The sequence below is a fragment of the Malus sylvestris genome, chromosome 12 (genome assembly GCF_916048215.2).
Source record: "Malus sylvestris chromosome 12, drMalSylv7.2, whole genome shotgun sequence".
Lineage (NCBI taxonomy): Eukaryota > Viridiplantae > Streptophyta > Magnoliopsida > Rosales > Rosaceae > Malus > Malus sylvestris.
Window position 1 is genome coordinate 27,248,494 of NC_062271.1, and position 23,769 is coordinate 27,272,262.

Below are 23,769 nucleotides of genomic sequence, written 5' to 3' on the forward strand. Positions count from 1 at the left end.
ACCCAACGAGTTTTGGGTTCTAAATCCGAACGTTTATTGGACCTAATCATACAAGAACAAAACGACATCGTAGAAGTCGATGAAAATGATTAGCCCAGTAATTGTCTCTCTCTCATCCTCCTCAAATTTCAATCTCTCTCTAAACTCTCTCCCCTCCGGCGGAAGCAAAGGTAAGCTTCTCTCTCGCTCTCTCGCTGAATCTCGATTTGCCGCTCTGCGATTAAATCAACCCAACAACTAGTCCTTCATCTCGGTTCGTCCAATATAATTCACTTTTCCCTGCTTTTGGTCCAAAAAAATTTCCAAAATTCAACTCCCAATCTCAGTCGGGTCTGTTTTTTCTCTCTGGTTTTTCATTGGGTTTTGCATTCGATTTCCATCGGGCTCACGAATTTGGCTTTAATTTTCATCTGGGTTTTCTTGATCCATGTAGATGTTACAAATTTGTGATTTGGGTAGTGCTTTTCTTTCGATTTTTTCCGATTAAGATCTGCTACTCTGTTTCTGTATGCAAGCTAAATTATGCACTCTCTTTGTTTTAATTAGTTTTTGGGTTGTGGGATTATGGTTTTTAGTATCAGCAATCATAAAGTTAATATTTTTAGTGCTAAATTATGCTTAATTAATCACATCTTGTTGAGCCATGTTTGGTCCATAATTGGTTATAGATTAATTAGTAATGGTATATCGTGATCCATAGTGCACCGTATACGTTTCGATCATGTGAGAGGGAAACCTTAGGAGTTAAGAGTTAGGATTGGGTGGTTTTTGAGTTTTGACCTTGATAACTGGTCTAGCTTAGGATTGCTACTGGAATTTTAAATGAATTGCTAGTGGTACTTGGGTGTAGTCAAATATTAAAAATGCAAGATTAAGGATTTAATGTGACATTCTTGCTCGGGCTGCTTTATTAATTTTGTGAGACTAGATGAGCTTAGTGTTGACATAGAGGGTTTGATCTATTTTCGAGTACATTATTTGCTTATTCCATCGGTTTCTTTGTTATATTTGATGCAGAAAAAAAAAAGTAATTTAAATGTGTCTTTGTGTTTGTATGATTCCATACTGTAATACCGTGAGTGTCTAAGCTGTGATGTAGTGACATATTGGTCCTTCTCTTGGCTGATAACTCAAACCTCTTCTCTTGGCTGTAGGTCTAGGTCATGAGAGCATTGTTTCTACTGAATTAGCAGGTGATTGTAACCAAAGTTATGGGGACTGAAAACCCTAGTCGTCCGAATTTTACTGCAAGACCTGCCACTGCACCTTTTGCGGCTCCTCCTCAAAACATGGTGCCTTTTTCCTCTTCAGGTCCCATGGGTGGACAGGAGGCATATGGTTTTAGACCTCCTCCACCTGTCACGCAACAGACACCTTTTTCATCGTCTGGGCCTGTGGTTGGACCAAATGCCTCTAACTTCAGACCTACTCCATCGGTTCCTCCACAGACTAATGTGCCGTTCTCATCATCTGGATCTGCAGTTGGAACACAAGCCTCTCCTTTTAGGCCTACCCTGCCAGGTAGGTTTCATGATCCATCTGTGCCTCCTCCACCAACTTCAAGTGTCCCGCCAAGTGTTGGACCTTACTCCCGTTTCCCAACACCACAATATCCACCAGCAGCGCAAGCACCCACTGCACGTGGTCCACCTGTAGGCCAAATGCCATATCAACTTCCTCCTGGTCAAGCACCATTTCAACGACCACAACAGCAGATACCTTCTGTGCCAATGGGACCTCCACCTCAAAGCATTAATTCTGCACCACCAAGTGTGAATGCTTTTCAGTCTCCATCAGATTCATCATTCCCAGCTTCCCTACCAAATGCTCAGACATCTCTTCCTGGATTTCCCCGTAAGCAGTCTAGTGCAGATTCACAAGCCCCACCAGCTCAGTCTCCATTTCTTACTCATCAAGGAAGCTATGCAGCTGCTCCACCAGCAGTGTCCTCTCCTTTTGCAGCTCACCAAGGAGGTTATGCTCCACCTACGCAAGGTGCAGCTCCATTGGGTATGTCAAGGGACCACATGCAACATCATGGTTCTGGACCTCCCGTTGGTGCTGTCCAAGCCTTGACAGACGACTTCAGTGCACTATCTATTGGATCTGTTCCTGGATCAATTGAACCTGGACTCGACCCTAAAGCTTTGCCAAGGCCTTTGGCTGGTGATGTGGAGCCAAAATCACTTGCTCAGATGTACCCCATGAATTGCAATCCTAGATTTCTACGGTTTACAACTGGTGCAATACCAAGTTCTCAGTCTTTGTCTTCAAGGTGGCATTTACCTTTGGGAGCAGTTGTTTGTCCACTTGCTGAACCACCTGATGGGGTTAGTGCATCTATACTCAAGCATTCAAAATGATCAAAATTGATTGAAGTTGGATTCGCTGTAATTATCTTGTTCTGTGTTCTCTATCTAGGAGGAAGTTCCAATTGTTAATTTTGGTTCAGCCGGGATTATTCGCTGTAGAAGATGTCGGACGTATGTGAACCCCTATGTGACATTTACAGATGCTGGAAGAAAGTGGCGTTGCAACATTTGTGCTTTACTTAATGATGGTAAATGGACTAGCTCTTCTCTTTTCCCATAAGAGAATAAATTTAACTTATTATTATAAGCCAATGTATGGAAGGATGCAGAATGTTGACACAAAATTTCCCTATGTTCAACTTCATGCTTCTTCATGTTGGGCAGCATTAAGCAGCTGAGTTTGCCTTATAGTTTATTCATGTTTGTTAGTTATACTTCCCCAAATAGGATTTCTGTAATATATTCTGCAATATACGTATGGAATATTGCTGTTTGCCTTATAGTCCAAAATGTATTTATTATGTTCTCCAAAAAAAAAAATGTAGTTATTATTTCATTTTTTATTTCATAACGCAGATATTTTCTACAATTGCAACCTGTCATGCTAGAGTACTTTTTTTTTATTTTCTAACTCTCAGTAATTTCCCTTAGTGCACTGAAGTTTCTAATATAATGATCAATATACAGCAGCTTTGCTTTATTGTTAATCCTGGATTTACCTGAATGCAATCAAGTTTTCTTGCTAGATACCACTTGTTTTCGGTTACTAAAATTAACCACAGCAGTGGGGTGTTGTTTGGTTCTAGGAAAATATACCTTATTTAATATTTCTGGTCAAGCACAAAGTGATAATGTATTTACTTTCTTGTTCAGTCCCTGGGGATTACTTTGCTCATTTGGATGCCATTGGCAGAAGAATTGATTTGGATCAACGACCTGAGCTTACACAGGGTAGTGTGGAATTTGTTGCTCCAACTGAATATATGGTCCGGCCTCCTATGCCGCCACTGTATTTTTTCCTCATTGACGTTTCGATATCTGCTGTCAGAAGTGGTATGATTGAGGTAAATACTTTTTCTAATGCTTTTACAGAAACTCAACCTTGTATTCTGAAACCTGTTGGTTTATGATTTATTGCTAATATACAACTACAAACCCTTGGGAGTATTTGCATGGTTTATTGATCACCCAGTAGTGCTAGTGTATATTGTTCTTGGTTGCCCTTGAGAGTATGGTGTCAGAGGCTCTTGGATTCAGATTAGGATGACAAGACGATTTATTAATAAACAATATCATATCTGGTATGCTGTGTCTGGTTTTATTTTGTGAAAAAGATAAAGGAGGCTGACTCAGATGCCTAACTTTGGGAATTTTCTTATACATGGCACTGATAGAATGGGTTCTTCTGAGGTGAACTTCTCTTGTTTATGAAATAGTTCATGTAAGGACTTTTAATAGTGTTAGTCTCATGGATGGTTGTGATGTCTTTTCATTTGAGTTGTTTTTATTATATCTTTGATTACCTACTACCAAAGGTCCGTTTGCCTCTCTATTGGAATTATTGAAATTTATTGATGACCTCTTTGCAGGTTGTGGCCCAAACTATCCGGTCATGCTTGGATGAGCTACCTGGCTTCCCCAGAACACAAATTGGGTTTGCAACTTTTGACAGCACAATACATTTTTATAACATGAAAGTATGTGTTTTCTGTTATCACTGTTAAGTGTTAACATAATTTGTAATTTTCTTTTTTTTTCCCGACTACCAACATTTGTGCTGAGATCCTGTGAGTTTATGTGCAGTCTTCTTTGACTCAGCCTCAAATGATGGTGGTCTCAGATCTAGATGATGTATTTATTCCATTGCCAGATGACCTTCTTGTTAATCTATCTGAATCAAGAAGTGTAGTGGAGAGCTTCCTAGATAGCTTGCCTTCTATGTTTCAAGACAACGTGAATGTGGAGTCTGCTTTTGGTCCAGCTCTTAAAGCCTCGCTTATGCTTATGGTGTGTGAGCTTCTTCACATAGCAATTTGAATTTTACATTTGGATAAAATTTATCACCAATTATAAAAGCAGTGTGTTAAGTTTTGTATTCCTTGAGTAATTGGCTATTAAGTACTTCATTATGCAGTTCCAAGAGTCTGGTTGTTCATTTACTTTGCATTAACTTATGTCCACGAGTGTGCTTTTGCAGAGCAACCTTGGGGGAAAATTGTTAATTTTTCAAAATACACTGCCATCTCTTGGTGTTGGTCGCTTGAAGTTGCGTGGAGATGATCTTCGTGTCTATGGCTCTGATAAAGAGCATCCACTAAGACTACCAGAGGATCCTTTCTACAAGCAGATGGCTGCAGAATTTACCAAGTTCCAGATAGGTGTGGATGTATATGCCTTCAGTGACAAGTACACGGATATAGCTTCATTAGGTACATGTTTATAGTTTAATCATATTCTGTTCCAATTTCATAGAACCAAAGATCAAGATGATGTTGACAGGTAGTAGGAACTTCTGATGATACTTCTCTACATTAATATGTTGAGAACTCTTATCTTATCCACCAATTTTGTAGTTGTTGCCCTTGTGGGGAAATATGCTATAACCATGGTTTTCTCCAATTTATTGCATTAACTGTTCTCCTAGAATATTGTAGTGTTTCTTCCCTGTAGTGAACACTATTGAAGAAAGAATCTGAATTTACATATTTGAAACTTTTACTATCTTGTTTGTAGTTCTTGTTTCCAGTAGCTATTAATAGACCCATATCAGGGTGTGAGCTATATTTATTACACAGCTAAAAGTTGTATAGTGTATAACTGCTATGGTCTTCCAAATGTAGGTACTCTGGCAAAATATACCGGGGGTCAGGTGTATTATTACCCGAATTTTCAATCTACCATTCATGGATATAAGTTGAAACATGAATTAGCAAGAGATCTTACTAGGGAAACTGCCTGGGAAGCAGTGATGCGCATAAGATGTGGGAAAGGTCTGCCATTGATGATTCTCCAGAACGACCCCTTTGTGCTCACATAAATATGTTATTTTGCCTGTGTCGGAAATATGCTAATGTTTTGTTGTTTGTACTTGTAGGAGTGCGCTTTACGTCTTATCATGGGAACTTTATGCTAAGGTCCACAGACTTATTAGCACTTCCTGCTGTAGATTGTGATAAAGCATTTGCGATGCAGTTATCTCTTGAAGAGACGCTACTAACTATTCAGACAGTATATTTCCAAGTTGCCTTGCTGTATCCTTCCGCTTAATGTTCGATTTTAAGTTTTATCTACAGATAGACATCCCGTATGGTATTGCGGTGCTTGTTTTTCTTTTGATTATTCACAAATCATTTCCTTCTGATGTTCTTTTTCCTAAGTTTTCTTTTCAGTTGCATAATAAAGTTGTTTCATTCTTTATACTTTGATTATTCACACATACTCTCTAGTTTAAGTTGTGTTGGGGGAAATTTCATAATGATATTTGTAAGGTTATTGATGGGTGAAGTGTCCTTAACGTTTTAAAGATACACTGCATCCTGCGGAGAGAGGCGTATTAGAGTACATACAGCAGCAGTACCGGTGGTTACAGATCTGTCTGAGATGTATCGGCAGGCTGATACTGGTGCCATTGTCACCTTGCTTTCCAGGCTAGGTGGGTAACTGAAACTCTATGTTAGTACTGTGGTTTGTTTTGAACATCAGTGGTTCTTATTTTTCTGAATCAAATTGCAGCAATTGAGAAAACTTTGTCCCATAAGTTGGAAGATGCTCGGAACTCTTTGCAGCTAAGAATTGTCAAAGCCCTCAAAGAATTTCGAAATCTCTATGCCGTACAACACCGCTTAGGAGGGAAGATGATATACTCAGAGTCTCTGAAGTTCTTGCCTTTGTATGGATTGGCACTTTGTAAATCAGCACCTCTTCGTGGGGGGTATGCAGATGTGTCACTTGATGAACGTTGTGCGGCAGGGCACACAATGATGACCTTACCAGTTAAAAAATTGTTGAAGCTCCTATATCCTAGTTTAATACGGCTCGATGAGTATCTTTTGAAGGTAATATAATTCCATTCACTTAAAAGTTAAAACTTGAGTGATGTCATTTCACAATCGTGAAATTTGTTTCCACTTGTATTTGTAGGCGTCTTCTGAAGCTGATGACGTCAAAATCATAGAGAAGAGGTTACCATTACTTGCTGAGAGCTTAGATTTCAGAGGCCTTTATATATTCGATGATGGGTTTCGCTATGTTCTATGGTTTGGTAGAGTTCTTCCACCTGATATAGCTAAGAATCTACTTGGGCCTGACTTTGCAGCAGAGTTATCAAAGGTATGATAAAGCCCCATAAAGACAAAGTAGAACAAAAGAAGTATCATGTCTAAACATTCATCATTACTTTCTGCGTATTCTTTGTTTTGTGACTTCAATGCATGTTTTATATAAGATATCTGTAGTTTAATTTCTTAATCTCCGTCCCTGCTGCATTATGCTGGAATTCAAATACACCCAAGCTCCCTATTACAGAAAAGTGTTATAAGAAACATATAATTGTCAGTATGGCTGGCTTATGCACAGCTGACTAAAATGTTTCCCAAACAGCCTTGAGAATGCCCCTCTTTTCCTTCCCTAGTTTATATGACTTTAGTATATCACATTCTTTTCTTTTATCATTCGGATGACCCAGTACTAGCTCTATGGTTTTACGTAAGAACTGTATTGGATTCTTATTCTGTGATCAGCCTTTGGTTTAGATATTGTTGGAGAGATCTTTGTAGTCCAAACCTTTCTTGAAGTTGCTAACGTTGGCCCAAGACTTCTTTGCTTCCCCTCTTTTTCTGATTTATTTTTATCTTGTAACTTGTTGAACTGGCATTGTTTAGTACTCTCGATTACTGTATTCTTATTGTTTTGGCTGATCAGGTTACCCTTCGTGAGCACGATAATGAAATGTCAAAGAAGCTAATGAGGATACTAAAGAAACTTAGAGAAAGTGATCCTTCATATTACCAGTTGTGTCATCTTGTAAGACAAGGTGAGCAGCCCCGAGAAGGCCATCTTATACTAGCCAATCTTGTTGAGGAGCAGATGGGTGGAAGCAATGGTTATGTTGATTGGATAATACAAGTACACCGGCAAGTCCAGCAAAATCCGTAATGTAGAGGTAATGACTGCCATGAAATTATGGCATTTATTAGATGTTGCTTCACACTGAGATAATCAGATTCGAAATGCTTGTGCTCTAAGATTATCACCGCTCACAGCTCTTTGACTTTCAATCTGGCAGGATGTTTATTAAGCTGATTAGATGCCTCATCTGTAGAGTGGATGAGCGTTATCTACCTGGAAAAAATAGTGATGGAGCATTATTTTGAATTCAGCCATGGGAGCGGCCTCTGCTCGTCGTGGATGTCCGAGTTGAAGAATGGGTGGTTACCATGCACAGATTTTTGGACGATTCGGTACTTCATCATCATACGACGGAATAATCAAAGGAGATGTACTGTAGCCATATAATCTCGAGTCGTCGTCGTCGTGTTAGGAAGAAACACGCGTAAATTTTTTGTATGTGATATCTTTGTTAGCAATTTCCCTGCTTTGTTATAATTCCATATTTTCCCCCCTTCGATCTGATTGTTTAGTGAGAGGATATAAGTGGTGTGATGAGTAACCACCAAGATTTGTTGGATTTTGTTGTATTTTCAATTTTCCTTGGTCAGATGTTAAATTTTGTTGAGAAATAGTTGCATTAATACTTACTTTATTTGTATTGTTCACGTGTTAGGCTTGAAAATTTGTCACACGTGAGGTGAGAATAAATCTCACGTTGATGGAAGAAGACATCTTGCATAAACTTATAAGAGGTTGGACTACCTCATAATATCAATGATTTTACAATGAAACCTCAATTTTTTTCACTGACTACCCTTGTATTCTTGTTCTCAACATATCTCATCTCCACTCTTTTTCTTACTAGTGAGGAAGGCGAACAGTGAAATAGTGCAAAATAAAATATAAATCGAAGTGGACGAGCAGGAATTGTTGAAATTTATTAGTTTATTCAAGAAATTAATTAGAGAATTGATTTGTTTTGAATTAGGGTATTTTTGGTATTTACGCATTGGGTTTTCTTAAGTTTATGTCGTTATAAATATATCTTGTAGTTTAGTTTGAAAAATAAGTAGTTCACAATGTAATGTCTTGGGTTATGTAGTCATCATGAATTGTTATTAGGAGTCTTCTCTATCACTTTTGCTATACAAGTTGCCGTCGTCATTAACAATGTAGTCTCTTGAGTTATGTAATCGTCATGACAATCTTCTTTCAGTTAATATACTATTAATGAGTAATGCTGCACTTATTACCTATTTGTACTATCATTTGTACCATTTCTCTAATAAAGATTGGGCTGTCAACGCATATGGGTCTCATTTCTATTAGAAAGATGATACAAATTATGGTACAACTAAATTGTAAGAGTAGCATTTTTTATTATTAATTTGTGGTAGATTTGTTCTTCGGTTTATTGGTTTGTTATTCTTCGTCACTCTGATTTTCAAGTACAACTTTCTATTTTAGTTTAAAGTTTGAAATGAAAATAATAATAATAATTTTCACGAATTAGGTTTGGAATAATTTGTTGGAATCAAAGGCATATTAATTCTTGGTTAACCCGGTTCGATGAGAATTCTTACGTGAATCCAGTAGCATTCTTTCAGTAAGCAAAGGCATATTCTTGGTTGGCCACTAAGAAATGGTTGAAGTGGTTGATCTTAATATCTTCCAGTTAACAAGGAGACATCGTTTGAGAGAAGTAAACCCTAGTTAGAATTCCTTATTCCACAAGAATTGTAATTTAACCTAATTTAGGAATCCTAATCCTTGTAGTCCAAAGCTAGTGATGTATATATAAAGGGCTTACTACGTTCAGTTCAATAGTAAAAGTATATTCTGACTCTACTTCTATGGCTCAAAAGGAAGCAAAGGCTTCTGAAGAAGCCAAGCCCCCGTCCCCGGCGGAGACATCCATGATTATTGCTTCAACCGCAGCTCCGGAGGCTCCGGCAGCTCCTTCATGGTTCACGCCCAAGAGGCTACTCGTTATATTTTGCTTGATTAACTTGTTAAACTATGTGGACCGAGGAACAATAGCAAGCAATGGTGTCAATGGGAGCCGCAAATCTTGTACAGAAAGTGGTGTGTGCACGCCTGGTACCGGGATACAAGGGGAATTTAACTTGAACAACTTTCAAGATGGGGTTCTGTCATCAGCTTTTATGGCTGGACTTCTTATTGCTTCTCCTATATTTGCATCATTAGCAAAGAGTGTAAATCCATTTAGGCTCATTGGAGTAGGATTATCAGTTTGGACCTTTGCTACACTTGGTTGTGGTTGTTCATTCGGCTTCTGGTCAATTGCTGTTTTCCGCATGCTAGTCGGTGTTGGCGAGGCTTCGTTTATTAGTCTTGCAGCTCCTTTCATCGACGACAATGCCCCAGCTACTCAGAAAACTGCATGGCTTTCTATATTCTACATGTGCATATCAAGTGGATATGCACTTGGTTATGTTTATGGTGGGGTGGTCGGAAGTCACACCAAGTGGCGCTATGCATTTGCTGGGGAGGCAATCCTTATGCTTCCATTTGCTATTCTAGGTTTTGTTATGAAGCCTTTGCAGATGAAAGGTTTTTCTCATCCTGAATCAAAAAAAGCACCGATAGCCATGGAAACTGCTGTTGAAGAAGTTCAAGGTTCAGATATTTTGATGAAGGAAGACGTCGGAGATTCTACCATACAAAAGTCTTCCAATTCAAAAGTGAATCCAATTTCAAGGTTTATGAAAGATATGAAGGCGCTTTTGGGGGATAAGGTTTATGTTGTGAATGTTCTAGGTTACATAGCATACAACTTTGTCATAGGTGCATACTCATATTGGGGGCCTAAGGCTGGTTATAACATATATCATATGAGTGATGCAGATATGATATTTGGAGGCGTCACAATTGCGTGCGGGATATTGGGCACACTAGGAGGAGGCTTTCTTCTGGATTATATGACTGGCACCATCTCTAATGCTTTCAAGCTTCTTTCAATGGTAACATTAATTGGGGGTGCCTTTTGCTTAGGTGCCTTCTGGATGAAGAATTTGTATGCTTTCCTAGCTCTCTTCGCAATCGGCCAACTACTCGTCTTTGCAACTCAGGGTCCTGTAAACTACGTCTGTCTCCATTGTGTTAAACCTAGCATGAGGCCACTATCTATGGCGATTTCTACGGTTGCAATTCACCTTTTCGGGGATGTACCTTCCGCGCCTCTTGTCGGAGTTCTCCAGGATGCCATTAACGACTGGAGGGCGACTGCTCTTATTCTAACATCTATTTTCTTTACAGCAGCTCTAATATGGTTTATAGGAATCTTTCTGCACAGCGTGGATAGATTTAACGAAGAAAGTGAGCATCAGATCACCACCAAAACCGAAACGTCAAACACAACACCATTGGATGAAGGGAAGAAGATAGAAACAATTGAATCGAACCATAAGACTTGATTTTTTTTCTTTTATATTTCGTTGCAACCTGTACTGTTTTCTTAGTCCTTTTCTTAGTTAAATGTTGATGATATTGTACTCACTCTCCTCTCCTTATGGCATCCTTTATTGACACTTGGTAGCGAATTTGGAATTAAAGATCTTGGTTCCCTAGCCTACACTATTTTCTGGGCATTGAGGTTCATTATTTACCGGAAGGCAGATTTGAGTGCCCTCCTCATCCCCTCCTATTTGTGCAGTCACAATTAAGCCATATCAACATTTTATATTCCTATTACTTTTTGTCTTATTATCTCTATAAAAAAAATTAATATAAAATATTGACGTGACTTAACTGTGACCGCACAAAATAGAAGGGGATGAGAATGGCACCCAAACAGGAGGGCAGACAATCTGCCTCCTATTCACCGAACTGGTCTACATCTCACTTGGACTAAATACACCATGAATCTTCTTAAGCTGTTTGAAATTAAAGATCTCCGATTCAGTGGTTATTGTAGAAATAATCTTTAACCAAAGGTTAAGAAAATGAACATTGTTCTTATGAAATTCGAACGATGAACGTACCTTACCTTATTCACAAGGGGTGAAATGTGCATTTCCTCGTAGGTGATGCAAGTATTGTATTATCCTAAAAACTAAAGATTTGCTTTTAGATTAAGCAATTTAATAAGAATTGTATGGTACCAAAAACGTTTATATATAAAAACAAATAAAAAACACAAATATTAACATATATATATATATATATATATATATATATATATATATATTATAAGTTATTGTTAACACTACAAAAATGTTATTCTGCACTTTATTGTTGGCGTTCGAAATTAAAAAGGATTTGTAAGATATTCCCAAAAATAAAAATAAGATGATGTAAACAATGAGTCAACAGACCTAACCCAATAATCAAGTAAAATTAAACTATACCCAATAATTACTTACAAAATTGCTTGTATCAAGTTTACTCTTTCTTATTTGACCAAAAAAAACTGATTACTCTTTCTTAAAAGCTTCTTATTTTCAAATGAGAGCACTTGTGCTACGGATCCTTTTCCTAGGGTCCTTTGATCGTGACGTTTATCGTACATCGTACGGTCAGTTTTCGTTAAATAATATTTATATTTAATTTTAAATTTTGAAATGATTTCTGACCGCACAATATACGATGAATGGTCACAATCACGGGATCCCCAGGATTCTAGGAAAATGATCCGGTGAGGATCTTTACCGTACTAAACATACTAGTACATTTATTGTTTTTTTTTAGGTCTACTAGTAGTTGCATACTTGAAAAAAAAAAATTCAACCACTTATATTGTGACACTTATTATACACTTCGTGTTTTTAGTATACTGAAAAACTGTATTACTACTGTATGTATTTTGTACTTGATTGTAATGTGTTGTGCTTCTAATTAATGAAGCTTGAAATGCGTTTTTCTTTTGCATAAGAGCCACGCGTCATATCTGGAACCAAACAAGTGGAAAAGCAAATGAGCTGTTGATTAACTATAGCGCACACCACCGCTACCGCTCTTCATGCTTAAACAATTCGAGCGCGAAAGAAAGAAAACCTCTGTTATCGATTTCCAGAAACTGAAACTGCTAAAGGGCGGTCGAGGAAGGAAGCTGAAATCAGTTTTGCATCCGCCTGTTCCACCAATTCCTTTCGGAGGTAATACTTCTCTCCAATAATAATTTAATTTTTAATTTTCGAATACGAAAAATCCCAGTTAAGTAGTAGGGTTGATGATGGTATGTTATGTCTTTAATCTTTATCATCATCCATGGTTGAATTCTTTTTATTTTCGGTTTTTTTTTTTAGTTTTTTTTAGAAGAAATACGTATTAAAGTTATGATTGTTCCTTTTTTGGAACAATTTCAGATATGGGAGATGACCAATATTAGCATGGTTTAAGTTGCAGTTCCTAGCTTCTGTCTAGTATTTATCAGTTTTGTTGGAGTTCTGAAAAGCGAAGATAGCTTAATGGCTCGTAAAAGGAAGGTGGACAGATTCACTAGTGTTACGGAGGGAGTTGCTCATCACATTCTTTCCTTTATTACTATCACCGACCTTGCTCGTTTCAGCTGTGTGTCCAAAAGATGCAGAGAACTTTGTCTGTCAACTCCGTCATTAGATTTTGATAAGTTTTCGCATACCAATACCGGATCTTGCGATAAACGATTGAGGTTGCTGGATTATTTGCATAGGTTCTTCGATCTTCGTGAGGATAATAAGATAGAAAAATTTCATATCTGTTGGTCGAGTCTCTCTCGCCATAGTGAAACACCTTGCTTTTGTGATCATAATGAGAAAGCTAGAATGATCTCGTGGATCGAGAGCGCATTAAGGTGTAAAGTTGAAGTTCTTCATCTTGAGATCGATATCGATGATGTGACACCCTTTGTACTTCCATCTTCCGTCTTTGTGTCTAGCTCTTTGAGGTCTCTTTCGGTGAGCATGTGGTACTCAGCAATCATCAAAGTGCCCATACCATCTTTCTCTAGTTTGGAATACCTGAATATGGATTTATATCATGCGAATATAGATGAGGGGTTTTTCAAATGGATCTCATCGTCCTGCAAATGCATTAAGGAGCTACGCCTATCACATCACGGCGGGAAACATAGAGATATCACCATTGAAAGCTCGTCTTTGAAATCATTTACTATTGAAGACGTTCACGAACTTCATAATCTTACAATCTCTGGGAAGAACCTTGAAGATATACGTATATGGTGGAGTACTAGACGATGCAGATCATTAAATGTAATTGCCCCCAATCTTAAATATTTGGAGTGGATTGGGCATATGTATGAACTCAAGCCCCAGCTGGGGAGATTATTGTGTTTGGAAAAGGCGAGGATTAATCTGTTTTTTGAAGAAGACGACATTGACACAGTATATGAGTTTCTTTGTAATTTACGCAGGGTTAGGGCTCTTATACTACACGCAGAGATGATCGAGGTAAAATGAGAACATAATATGGTTTACCTTTGGCCAAATAATGTCCATTCTACTTTATTTTGGTAACACACTGCACATAATTTTTATTTTTTCCTCAAAAATATTGCAGAATCTGTTCGAAGGAGGTCTCTTGCCAGCGCCCTTCGACGATGTTTCACATTTGCAACTTGATCTTGGCAACTTTAGTAATGAGTTAGTACCGAGAATGGTCTTGCTTTTCAGGGGTATGCGTAATTTGAGTACTCTGTACATCAAGACCGACCAAGTAGAATATTACCTGTTGAAGGCCGCTGTAAGTAAAAGTTTGCATTTCCCGGCTCTCTCGAAGTACATTTTCCAGTTCATCAGTGTTGGAATCTGATTGTTATCTTTAAGTCTTGGATCTTGATCATGGTTATTGCTTTCTTCACATTTTTTGGAAATTCGCAATTGATCTATGCTTATTGCTTTTCAGTGTTCAAAATTCGGTATGGCGTACTGGGAATCCCGAAACCTTCTTTTCATTTCTCAGCTTAAAGAGGTGACTGTAGAGATCTGCAAGGACTCCCGCGGGTCTAACCTGATCAACTTTTTAAGGTTTATCCTTAAGGATGCTGAGAAGCTGAAGAAAATGGTCATTGTTCATTCACCCCAGTGTGCAAAGTCGTCTCTCGATAAGTTGTCAAACAGCGCCAAGAGTTCGAATGCCAACGTTTTCTTTGAAGTCCGAGAATTCTGACTTATCAATGGAGTAGTTCAGAAAAGGAATTTCGCACACTAATAATGAGCTCACAGACTAATAATATGGTTTTTCTAGTTTCTGTTTCAAGTGTTTTTGTATAAAGTTTACAGCTGTAATGGTACTTTTACTAATTTACTAAAATTTCAGTTTATAGGTGTGTATATTAGAATGAGCATCCTCTCATCGTGTTCATTTATCATATATTGTGTAGTTAGATTTTTTTCATGTACAAAGTTTAATTTCAAATAAAAATATTTAAAATAATTTTTTATTGTATACGATGAATGGTCACGATGTGAGGATTTCTGAAATCCTTACAAACAGGATCCGGAGAGGAACCTCATTCGTGCATATCGTAGTTGTTTGACTTATTTTCTACTGTAGCAAGTACGTGTACAAAAACTGCACCAGGGTTTTACACGGGTTAAAGGTGCCTTTTTGGAACTTGATTTTGACCCGTCAAATCTAAATGAAAATCTCGCATACATACTTGATTAAAAACTTATGAATCCCTCTTCAATCCTACGAAAAAAAAAATTGGAAAACAAACTTTGTAATGAAAGAAAACATGGATGAAAGAAGGAACTACGAAACTGAAGTTCTGAAATCTGCACCAAGAAAATTATGAACACTTGGCAACTTAAATTCTTTTGATTTTCCGGAGCATCAAATAGGATCATAAGAAAATCAAATAGATACTTAAGGGCTTGTTTGGTATCATATTTGAAATTTTTTATAATTTTTCAAAATATTTCTTAAAATTTTTTTTTAAAACAATTTTCTTTAAGACTCAAAAACTTGTTTGGTATGCGATTTAAAATTTTTAAATCTTATAATTTAAACCAAACAAAAATATTCAAAAAGAGGGGGTCGAGAGAAAAAGAGGAGATAGAAGGAAAAAGAGTAAAAGATGATTGGAGGAAAGAGAAAGAAGTGAGATGATCGGTGGAGATAGAGAAGAAGATGAGTGAGAGAAAGAATCGAGAAAATGAAGAGAGCAGATTAGAGAAGAGACTAAAATGGTACCAAAAAAAAAAGAAGAGGGAGAGAAAGAAGAAGAGGGGTAGATTTTGAGTGAGAGGGGGGAGAAGGGAGAGAAAAGAAAGGAGTAAGTTTAAGTTTAAAAGCTTCAAAAACTCACTTTTTGTGTTTTTAGATAATAGATTATATTTTTAAGTTAGTCTTGAGTTCAATTTTTGAAAATAGTACTACCAAACAAGTTTTTAAGGTCTAAAACTTGAAAATTGTTTTTGAGTTTAAAAAGTTGGATTCAAGTAGAGTACCAAATAGGCTCTAAAAGGTTTGTTTGCAGATCAAAATAGAGAAGCAAACATGATAAATCGAATTGAAAAGAATGATTCAAGACACCCAAAATTGAAATTCTTACCCTTAAGCCTTCCTCTCGAACTCAACCTTCTTTCTTTCTCTTCAGAGCTCTCGCTGTTTTTCTCTCTATTTCTACAGTAAACTGAATGAACTTCGCTATGAAAATTCCTACTCAAACTTCATCTATTTGCAGGGAAATGTCATGATTGGAATCTAAAATTAGACTTAATTTCCACCACCTGCTTCATAACTTTAGATTGCTCAGCTATATAGAGTGCTTACAGAGCAATCTAAAACCACCATGGACTGCCACTTACAGCCATAGACTCCCCACAACACCCCTAGCTCATCTACCTCCTGCTTAAGATTGTTAAAGTTAATACTTTGCTTTAAAGTTAATCACTTTTGATAATATGAAATGTTTTTGGATCTCTAATCTATTACCACATGTATGGCTTAGATTTGTTGTAAAATGGCTGTCTAATTTGCCTTATTAGCTGTCCCTTATGCTGAAACATAATAAGAAAAAATATCTCTTTTGAGAAAAGCTCTCTGCCCTCTGTTTCCCTGTTTTGCTCTCTGCCTTCCTTTTTCCCCTGCCCTGCTGCTACTGCCTCTTATAAAGATTTCTATCTTTCTCATTTTTATTCAAGTTTTAAGAATGATGAAGATGTTTTGAATACCAACAAAGATTTCCACTGTCTTCTTAAAATCCGCCACCTTCTAGTTAGATAGCATTCACTAGTTAGCCATGGAAGAAGATATTTAGCCTTCACTAGTCAGCCATGGAAGAAGATATATATGAAAGATGTAAGAAAGAAAGGCAGATGATACGAAGAAAACAAATTTCTCCTTGTTGATTCGTAGGTTGAGAGAGAGAGAGAGAGAGAGGAGAGAGAGAGAGAGAGAGAGAGAGAGAGAGAGAATGTGGCTTCTTTCTCTTTTGTTTGGGCTGATTATAATCTAATCCTGTAGAAATGGTTGGACTAAAGTCTAAAATAAAATAAGATTGTGCTGAAACTATTTTCCATTTGAGGTTTAATTAGGGGACAAGGATTGTTTGCCCTCCACTTTCGGTGCCCTTTTCGTACCCTCCTGTTTTGTGTGGTCACGGTTAAGTCACGTCAACATTTTATATTATTTTTTTATAGATATAATAAGACAAAAATGAATAGTAATATAAAATATTGACATGACTTAACAGTGACCACACAAACAGGAGGGCACGGGAAGGACACCGAAAGTGGAGGGCAGACAATCCTTGTCCTTAATTAGGATACTTATTTTTGCACTCCACTTTTCTCTACATGCACTCCTCTATATATGTTTTTTTTTTGTAGTTTTAGGTTATATATAGGAATTGAAAAAATGGAATGTAGAAAGAGAAAACGGAGATGTTAAAATCACCACTTTAAATGTATAAATGAAAGATAGATATCTTGAAACTGCAACATTTTCATGTGTCTCCTCCCTCGCTTATTGTATTTTCACATGTCATCTTTCTCGCCTATTGTGTTTTCACATGTCACCTCTCTCGCCTGTAGTGTTTTGATGTGTCCTCTCTCTAGCTTGTAGTGTTTTGACGTGTCCTCTCTCTCACCTATATTGTTTTGACGCGTTCATCTCTCCCACTTCCGCTCTCTCTTTCCTTTCTGAGTGCTTGTGTTCTCTTCATTTTCTCTTAGTTTTCATGCCCTTTCTTCTATTTCTCCTCTCCTTCATTTTCTAATCAGATCCGAAGCAAATCTTGTAGTGACTCTATATGGGCAAGTGCGAAGACACTAGTAGACTACGAGATGCTCTAGATCTCGCACATTCATGGTAAGAAAAGGTGAAATGTCTTGTATGTACAAAAATGCATCTCCATAGTAAGACGGATTTTGAGTTTGAAGGCCTAAAAATAGATCCATGCTAGCTTGGCTCAAAGCAAACAAATCTTACTATGTGGATCGGGACATGACAGATCTATTTGTTTTTTGTTATTATTAATTGAATTATAAGCTAATGATTTGTGAATTATATCAATTGATGAACAATTAGATGCAATTTTTGGCTCGTTGATTTTGACATTGACACTTATTCATCCACATTCATTTAGGTATTGTTTCGTTGATTTCAATTGAATCTTCAATTCTGTTGGATCTTCAATCATTGATTTTTGGTGGAACTTCAATTGGTGCGGATTTAGGTTTGAAATTTTATATTTTTGTTTTTCACTTGAACTTTTAACTGCATTTGTTTTATTCATTATCAATTAATTAGTTATATTTTTTGTTATGAGATGATATCAATTATTTAAATAAAAGTTTGCTCTATTTTCAGAATAGCTTCTATGGTGAAGTTTCTTTTTCTATTTATGTTGTTGAATTTATCCGGATAATCAGATGTAAATCATTTACAATAATGTTATATTATCCTTCCTATTTTGGAGCGGCTTATTTATCCTTTATTATCTCCAAATGAGAGGATGCATGTGATTTGTACGCAACATATTATCATTGTTGTCAAGTGTTTTTGTGCTACGCTTGTCTTGGGTTTGAATTGCCTTTTTTTTTTACTAGCTAGTAGCTAGTGTTATTGCTAGTACATGCATTGTTTTTAATGTATGTTATTAGTACTGTTACAGCACACTACAAAAAAAAAAAAAAACCACCCTTTCTACAGCAAATCGGGCCAAACACCTTTTCGTCGCCTAAAATTTGCCCGACAACATCCGTCGGGCAACAACAATGCTAGCTCCGTTCTACTTGTCTTTAGTTTGGATGCTTTGAATAATTTACGATGTGAGCTGATCTGACCCCTAACATGTTTTTTGAACTCATCTAGTTTCTATTTCTGTGCTATAACCCTCTATTTCTCTTTCAATTGCTTATCCTGCAAACCAGGACACACAATGAGGAAGCGGCGTAAGTTGAGGGGCACTGGAAGTTCTAAACGTCAAAAAGTTTGTACAGAGTGTGCGGTGATGAAATTGAGGTTCCACCATAAAATCAATTGGCTATATGGGGAGTAGCTTAAGACCATATTAGCACATAGCAAACCTTGTCCCTCACCAATGTGGGACAACTCTCAACATGCAGTTGACAGGATTAGTAATCTTCCGGAGGGAGTTGCTCATAAAATTCTTTCCTTGCTTACATTTAATGACCTCGCTCGTTTCGGCAGTTTATCTAAAACCTGCAGAGCACTCTATCTGTCAACTCCGAGGCTGAACTTTATATTGCCAGAACATACATCAACGCGCAACGAGTGGTCAAGGTTTTTCAGTTCTGTGGACAGATTCTTGAGCCACAATTTCAAAGGTATAATTAATCATGTGGGGCTGGTATAATTAAGGGAACTTTAACGAAAAGCACCTGGTACTGTTCACTTTAACGAAAAACCACATTTTTACACTAAAAAGTCAATCATTGTACTATTCACTTTACCCTTTATTTTGTCCTTATCATTAAAACTCAAAGTTTTCAAACTCTTTTCATTAGTTTTTCTTATAATTAATCTAGGTGCTATTTAGTACGGAACATCGCCAAACATTCGGGTCCATATTATTTAAGAAAAACTAATGAAAAGGGCTTGAAAACTTTGAGTTTTAATGATAATGACAAAATAAAGGGTAAAGTGAATAGTACCAAGATTGACTTTTTAGTGTAAAAATATGATTTTTCGTTAAAGTAAACAGTACCTAATGCTTTTCATTAAAGTTCCCTATTATTTATCATGTCCGATCATTTTTACATGCTGCCAAACGAAACCTAATAAAAGTGTCATATGTCAGCATCTGAGAGCTTCATCAAGCAAATCAAATTAAAACAAAAGGACTTTGATGTGATCAAATTACATCAATTAGAAATTAATTTCCTAAGGGAAGGGTCCACCAAATCCTCCTCGTCAATTAATTCGGATCCTTAAAATTTGATTTAACGACTACAAATATGGAGCTGCTTTAAAAGTTATACTAACTTTAGTCGTTAGATCAAATTTCAAGGGCTCAGATTGTTTGATAAGGAGGATTTGATGGAAGAGATCCAGAGATGATCTATTTCCTTACCTAAGAGTAATGATAGAGAGATTAAATGATATAGAAGTTAATGATTAAATTATTACGCTTAATTTTATTAGTGACACATCATTTATTTTGTAAATTTAATTTAACTAGCATTATCCATAAATTAATGATTCTGATTTAATTATAAAATTAGAAGCCCGAAAGATGGAAAAAAGAGGTAAAGGGCTCGAGGAACCTAGGGATTTGACAATTTCCTTTGGAGATGCTGAAGTAAGCTTTGCATTCGCCTGATTCTACCAGTTTTTCCAGCTTCCAGAGGTAAGTAAATCTCTCTCAAGAGTTTATTCACATACTTTGAAATCTGATACGACTTTCCCAAACTTGCAAAATTAGGGTTCCTCCTTTCTCTCGTTTCAATAATATATATATATATATATATATAGATACATATACGCATACATATATACACATATTCTAAGACTTGTGGTTATTATAACTAATGAAAACATATGATGATTGGTTATGACTTGAACGATTTCCGATTGGAGCTGAGCTTGCCATAACAGGTTTTGAGTTCCAGTTTCAATTCTGTCTCGTAACTCTTCAATTATGTTTTGATGGCTTATCTTCCAACTAGGGCACAGAATGAGTAAGCGGGCGGCTGCCGCAAGTTGTGAGGGTCTAGGAGTTTATACGGAGTGTACGGCTGACAGGCTTAGTAATCTTCCAGAAGGAGTTGCTCACAACATCCTTTCCTTAGTCACATTTAGAGACCTCACTCGCTTTGGCAGTTTATCCAAACGCTGCAGGGAACTCTATCTGTCAACCCCGGGATTGAATTTTAGCTTGTGGCAATTTGATGTATCCACGTGTGATGAGTGGTCAAGGTTTTCAGATTCTGTTGATAGGTTCTTCACCCTACGTGGGGATAGCAACATACATCACTTACGTATTGGTATGCGGGTTTTTAATCACCGCTGTGAAACCCCTAGTATTTGTGCTGACAAGGAATGTCGAATCATCCCATGGATCAAGAATGTTGTAAGGTGCAAGGTCGAACTGCTTGATCTTCATATGATTCTACATGACGTGAAGAAGCCATTTGAACTTCCATCTTGCATCCTTCTTTGTGGATCTTTGAGGACTTTGTTGGTGCGCATACTTCATGGAACTATCAAAGCGCCCTCCTTAGCTTGTTTGTCTAATCTCGAATGCTTGAATTTGAAATATGTAACTTTAGGTCAGGATTTCTTCAATTGGATCTCATCATGCTGCAAGTGCATTAAAGAATTAAATCTCGATCGTGTTTGTGGGGAAAGAGATATCACCATTGAAAGCACATCTTTGAAATCTTTTAGTATTGTGACAAGTGAGGATAGACTTCATCAACTCAAAATCAGTGGTGAGAAACTTGAAGATATACACATAGAGTGGAGTTCAAAGTGGTGCTGGTCATTAAGTATCTTTGCTTCAAATCTTAAGTATTTGGAATGGCCTGGGAACACGGTCGTCAACGACCAGCTGGGGATATTAGAAAAGGCTGAGATTTCTTTTGCCCCTCAAGCATATGAAGCGGAAGGGAAGGCATTTGACTTACTTTGCAGCATACAACGGGTTAAAGCTCTAACGCTAGATCAAAATACCATCATGGTAAAATCATTACGCTTCAGGCTAATTGTTATCTGAAACAGAATTGAGAGTGATGGTTTTTTACTTGATTTTGGTAATAATACAACATATTACTTCTTTTTTTTGTTTAATTTTTATTTTTCAATTAACCGCAGGATTTGTTCAAGGAAGGTCATGTGTCAGTACCACCATTAGATGATGTTTCTGATTTCCGTATCAACATTGGGAGCTTTAGTGATAAACTAGTGTTGCCATTGGTTTCTCTTCTTAGGGTAATGCCTAATTTGAGTATTTTGTACCTGGCGTCTACTCCGTCATGCTTTTCATACCGTAAAAATGATGTAAGTACTAGATTGTATTTGGCAATTATTATGAATTTCTTGATATATTTTAGGAACTTTGCAATTGATCTACTTGCTGCCTTGTCTCCTTTTCAGTGTTCAGGTTTTAATACGAAGTACTGGAAGTCACAAAACCTTCCTTTTGTTTCTCAGCTTAAAGAGGTAACTGTAGAGCTTTCCCAATTTTCCTACGGGTCTAACCCAGTGGAGTTTACAAGGTTTATCCTTGAGCATGCTCGCAACTTGAAGAAAATGGTCATCGTTCATCCACCCCGCTTTGCAAAGGCGTCTCTCGACAAGTTGAAAAAAAGCGAGAAGACTTCCAATGCTCACATTGTCTTCTGCAGAAACAAGTACTGATAAGAAAGTAGACAGGAAAAAGAAGGGAATTTACTATATTTTGCATAAGAATCTGTTTATGTCAACACTTTAAATCAAAGTGTGCGTTATGTCACATTTCGGGTATTAGTATATTTTCATTCTTCAATTGAGAGCCAAATTAATGTTTTCCATTGAATTTACTGTATAAGAAAATTGAAGGACGAAGGAAATAAAACCATTCCAGATTCTATCTGGATTCTCTATTTTCTATTTCCTACACTAGTTAGAAGATTAGGGTTTCATTACTCGCCTTTTTGGGCTTTGCATCCTTGTGCGTCAAGGAATCCTAAACTTCAAATTATACTCAAATTAACTCTATAAATATATGTGTATGAGATCAATCGATCTTCTTGGCCTTATTGTGCTACTTTTGGTATTGTGGTCGTCATCCGAATCATCTCTCGGTGAGCGGAGAAGCACGTCGGAGATCTTCGAGGCGTGGATGACAAACCAGGGACGAGTTTACAAGGATGCACACGAGAAGGAGAAGCACTTCAAGTTAATTGAGAGAAGAATTTATACTACCTAGGCCTCAATGGCTTTTTGGATTTAACTGATGGAGAATTTTATCTTCAGTCTCGTGGTTGTTTTCGTAAACCATGGAACAATGGAACAATGTATAATTATTCTATTAGAATGTGATTACCTTGATTGCTTGTAACTAGGTTATATTTGATTACATACAATTTTGCTTGAATCGTCGATGTTTTCTTAAAAAAAAAATTGCTATACTACAATTTTATAGTTTTGCATGTACTCTTGTCTGAGAATAATATATTACCCAGATCTCTTTGCTTATTTTTTTAGCTAATTTTTATTCCATCTTAAAAATTAGGGTAATATTACAAAAACTACCTCAACTCATTAACAGTTTCATACCTCGTCTTTAAAAAGTTTCAATGTTATACTTTATCTTCAAATTTGTTGCAATGTCATACCTTCTGTCATTAAAACCTTACAAAAATATTTAATATTTAATTAAATATTAACTAAATATTAAAAAATTAAAATTAGAAAAAAAAAACCGACCCACAACCCAGAAGAAGCAGAAGAAGAAGAAGAAGAAGAAGAAAAAGCAAAAGAAAAAAAAATAAAAACCCAAACCAAACCCAGTTCATCCCAACCCCCCCCCCCCCAAACCCCCCCCCAAACCCAACCCCCTGCAACCCATAAAGAAGAAGAAGAAGAAAAAAAAAAACCCAAACCCAACCCCTGCATCCCATAAAGAAGAAGGAGGAAGAAAAGGAAGAAGAAGAAAAAAAACCCAAATCAAATCCAGTTAGTCCCTCCCTCCCCCACAAACCCAACCCCTTGCAACCCAAAAAGAAGAAGGAGAAAAAAAAAAAAAAACCAAACCAAACCAAACCCAGTTCGTCCCCCACCCTCCCCCACAAACCCAACCCCTTGCAACCCAAAAAGAAGGAGGAAGCAAAAGAAGAAAAGAAAAGAAAGAAAAAACCCAGTTCGCCCCCCCCCCCAACCCCCTTCACCTCCACCCAACTTGCAACTTGGAAGAAGAAAAAGAAGAAGAATA

At 37.0% G+C, this 23,769-nt stretch overlaps 3 protein-coding genes and 1 pseudogene across 4 annotated transcripts; all 4 read left to right on the plus strand.

The window, feature by feature from the left end:
* Positions 1-58: 58 nt before the first annotated feature.
* Positions 59-8,086, plus strand: LOC126594096 (protein transport protein Sec24-like At3g07100). Of its 2 annotated transcripts, none has more exons than XM_050260304.1 (14): positions 59-170; positions 1,155-2,330; positions 2,422-2,560; positions 3,186-3,376; positions 3,902-4,009; positions 4,116-4,319; positions 4,510-4,741; positions 5,153-5,302; positions 5,407-5,563; positions 5,837-5,964; positions 6,045-6,367; positions 6,453-6,641; positions 7,233-7,473; positions 7,597-8,086. In XM_050260304.1, the coding sequence occupies exons 2-13, from the start codon at positions 1,212-1,214 to the stop codon at positions 7,464-7,466; spliced, it is 3,174 nt and encodes a 1,057-aa protein (XP_050116261.1). In that variant the 5' UTR covers positions 59-170; positions 1,155-1,211; the 3' UTR covers positions 7,467-7,473; positions 7,597-8,086. The 2 variants fall into 2 exon arrangements, with proteins under 2 accessions (XP_050116261.1, XP_050116262.1); XM_050260305.1 differs by having other exon boundaries at positions 140-253.
* Positions 8,087-9,229: 1,143 nt separating this feature from the next.
* Positions 9,230-10,940, plus strand: LOC126594098 (probable sphingolipid transporter spinster homolog 2). Its single transcript, XM_050260307.1, has one exon. It carries the CDS (start codon positions 9,275-9,277, stop codon positions 10,856-10,858), a length of 1,584 nt encoding a protein of 527 aa, XP_050116264.1. The 5' UTR covers positions 9,230-9,274; the 3' UTR covers positions 10,859-10,940.
* A 1,492-nt stretch (positions 10,941-12,432) lies between these two features.
* LOC126594099 (F-box/LRR-repeat protein At3g58900-like) lies at positions 12,433-14,703 on the plus strand. The gene is made up of 4 exons (XM_050260308.1): positions 12,433-12,538; positions 12,789-13,831; positions 13,941-14,123; positions 14,286-14,703. The coding sequence occupies exons 2-4, from the start codon at positions 12,851-12,853 to the stop codon at positions 14,547-14,549; spliced, it is 1,428 nt and encodes a 475-aa protein (XP_050116265.1). The 5' UTR covers positions 12,433-12,538; positions 12,789-12,850; the 3' UTR covers positions 14,550-14,703.
* Positions 14,704-17,529: 2,826 nt separating this feature from the next.
* Positions 17,530-22,153, plus strand: LOC126594100 (F-box/LRR-repeat protein At4g14103-like; annotated as a pseudogene).
* Positions 22,154-23,769: the final 1,616 nt, after the last annotated feature.

Bases quoted from the DNA above. Each gene is read 5' to 3' on its own strand.
- LOC126594096 (XM_050260304.1), top strand. From the start codon at position 1,212: ATGGGGACTGAAAACCCTAGTCGTCCGAATTTTACTGCAAGACCTGCC. The intron at 5,564-5,836 runs GTATCCTTCCGC...AACGTTTTAAAG, and splicing joins TATTTCCAAGTTGCCTTGCT to ATACACTGCATCCTGCGGAG. The intron at 6,642-7,232 runs GTATGATAAAGC...TTGGCTGATCAG, and splicing joins TTGCAGCAGAGTTATCAAAG to GTTACCCTTCGTGAGCACGA.
- LOC126594098 (XM_050260307.1), top strand. From the start codon at position 9,275: ATGGCTCAAAAGGAAGCAAAGGCTTCTGAAGAAGCCAAGCCCCCGTCC.
- LOC126594099 (XM_050260308.1), top strand. From the start codon at position 12,851: ATGGCTCGTAAAAGGAAGGTGGACAGATTCACTAGTGTTACGGAGGGA. The intron at 13,832-13,940 runs GTAAAATGAGAA...AAAATATTGCAG, and splicing joins TACACGCAGAGATGATCGAG to AATCTGTTCGAAGGAGGTCT. The intron at 14,124-14,285 runs GTAAGTAAAAGT...ATTGCTTTTCAG, and splicing joins ATTACCTGTTGAAGGCCGCT to TGTTCAAAATTCGGTATGGC.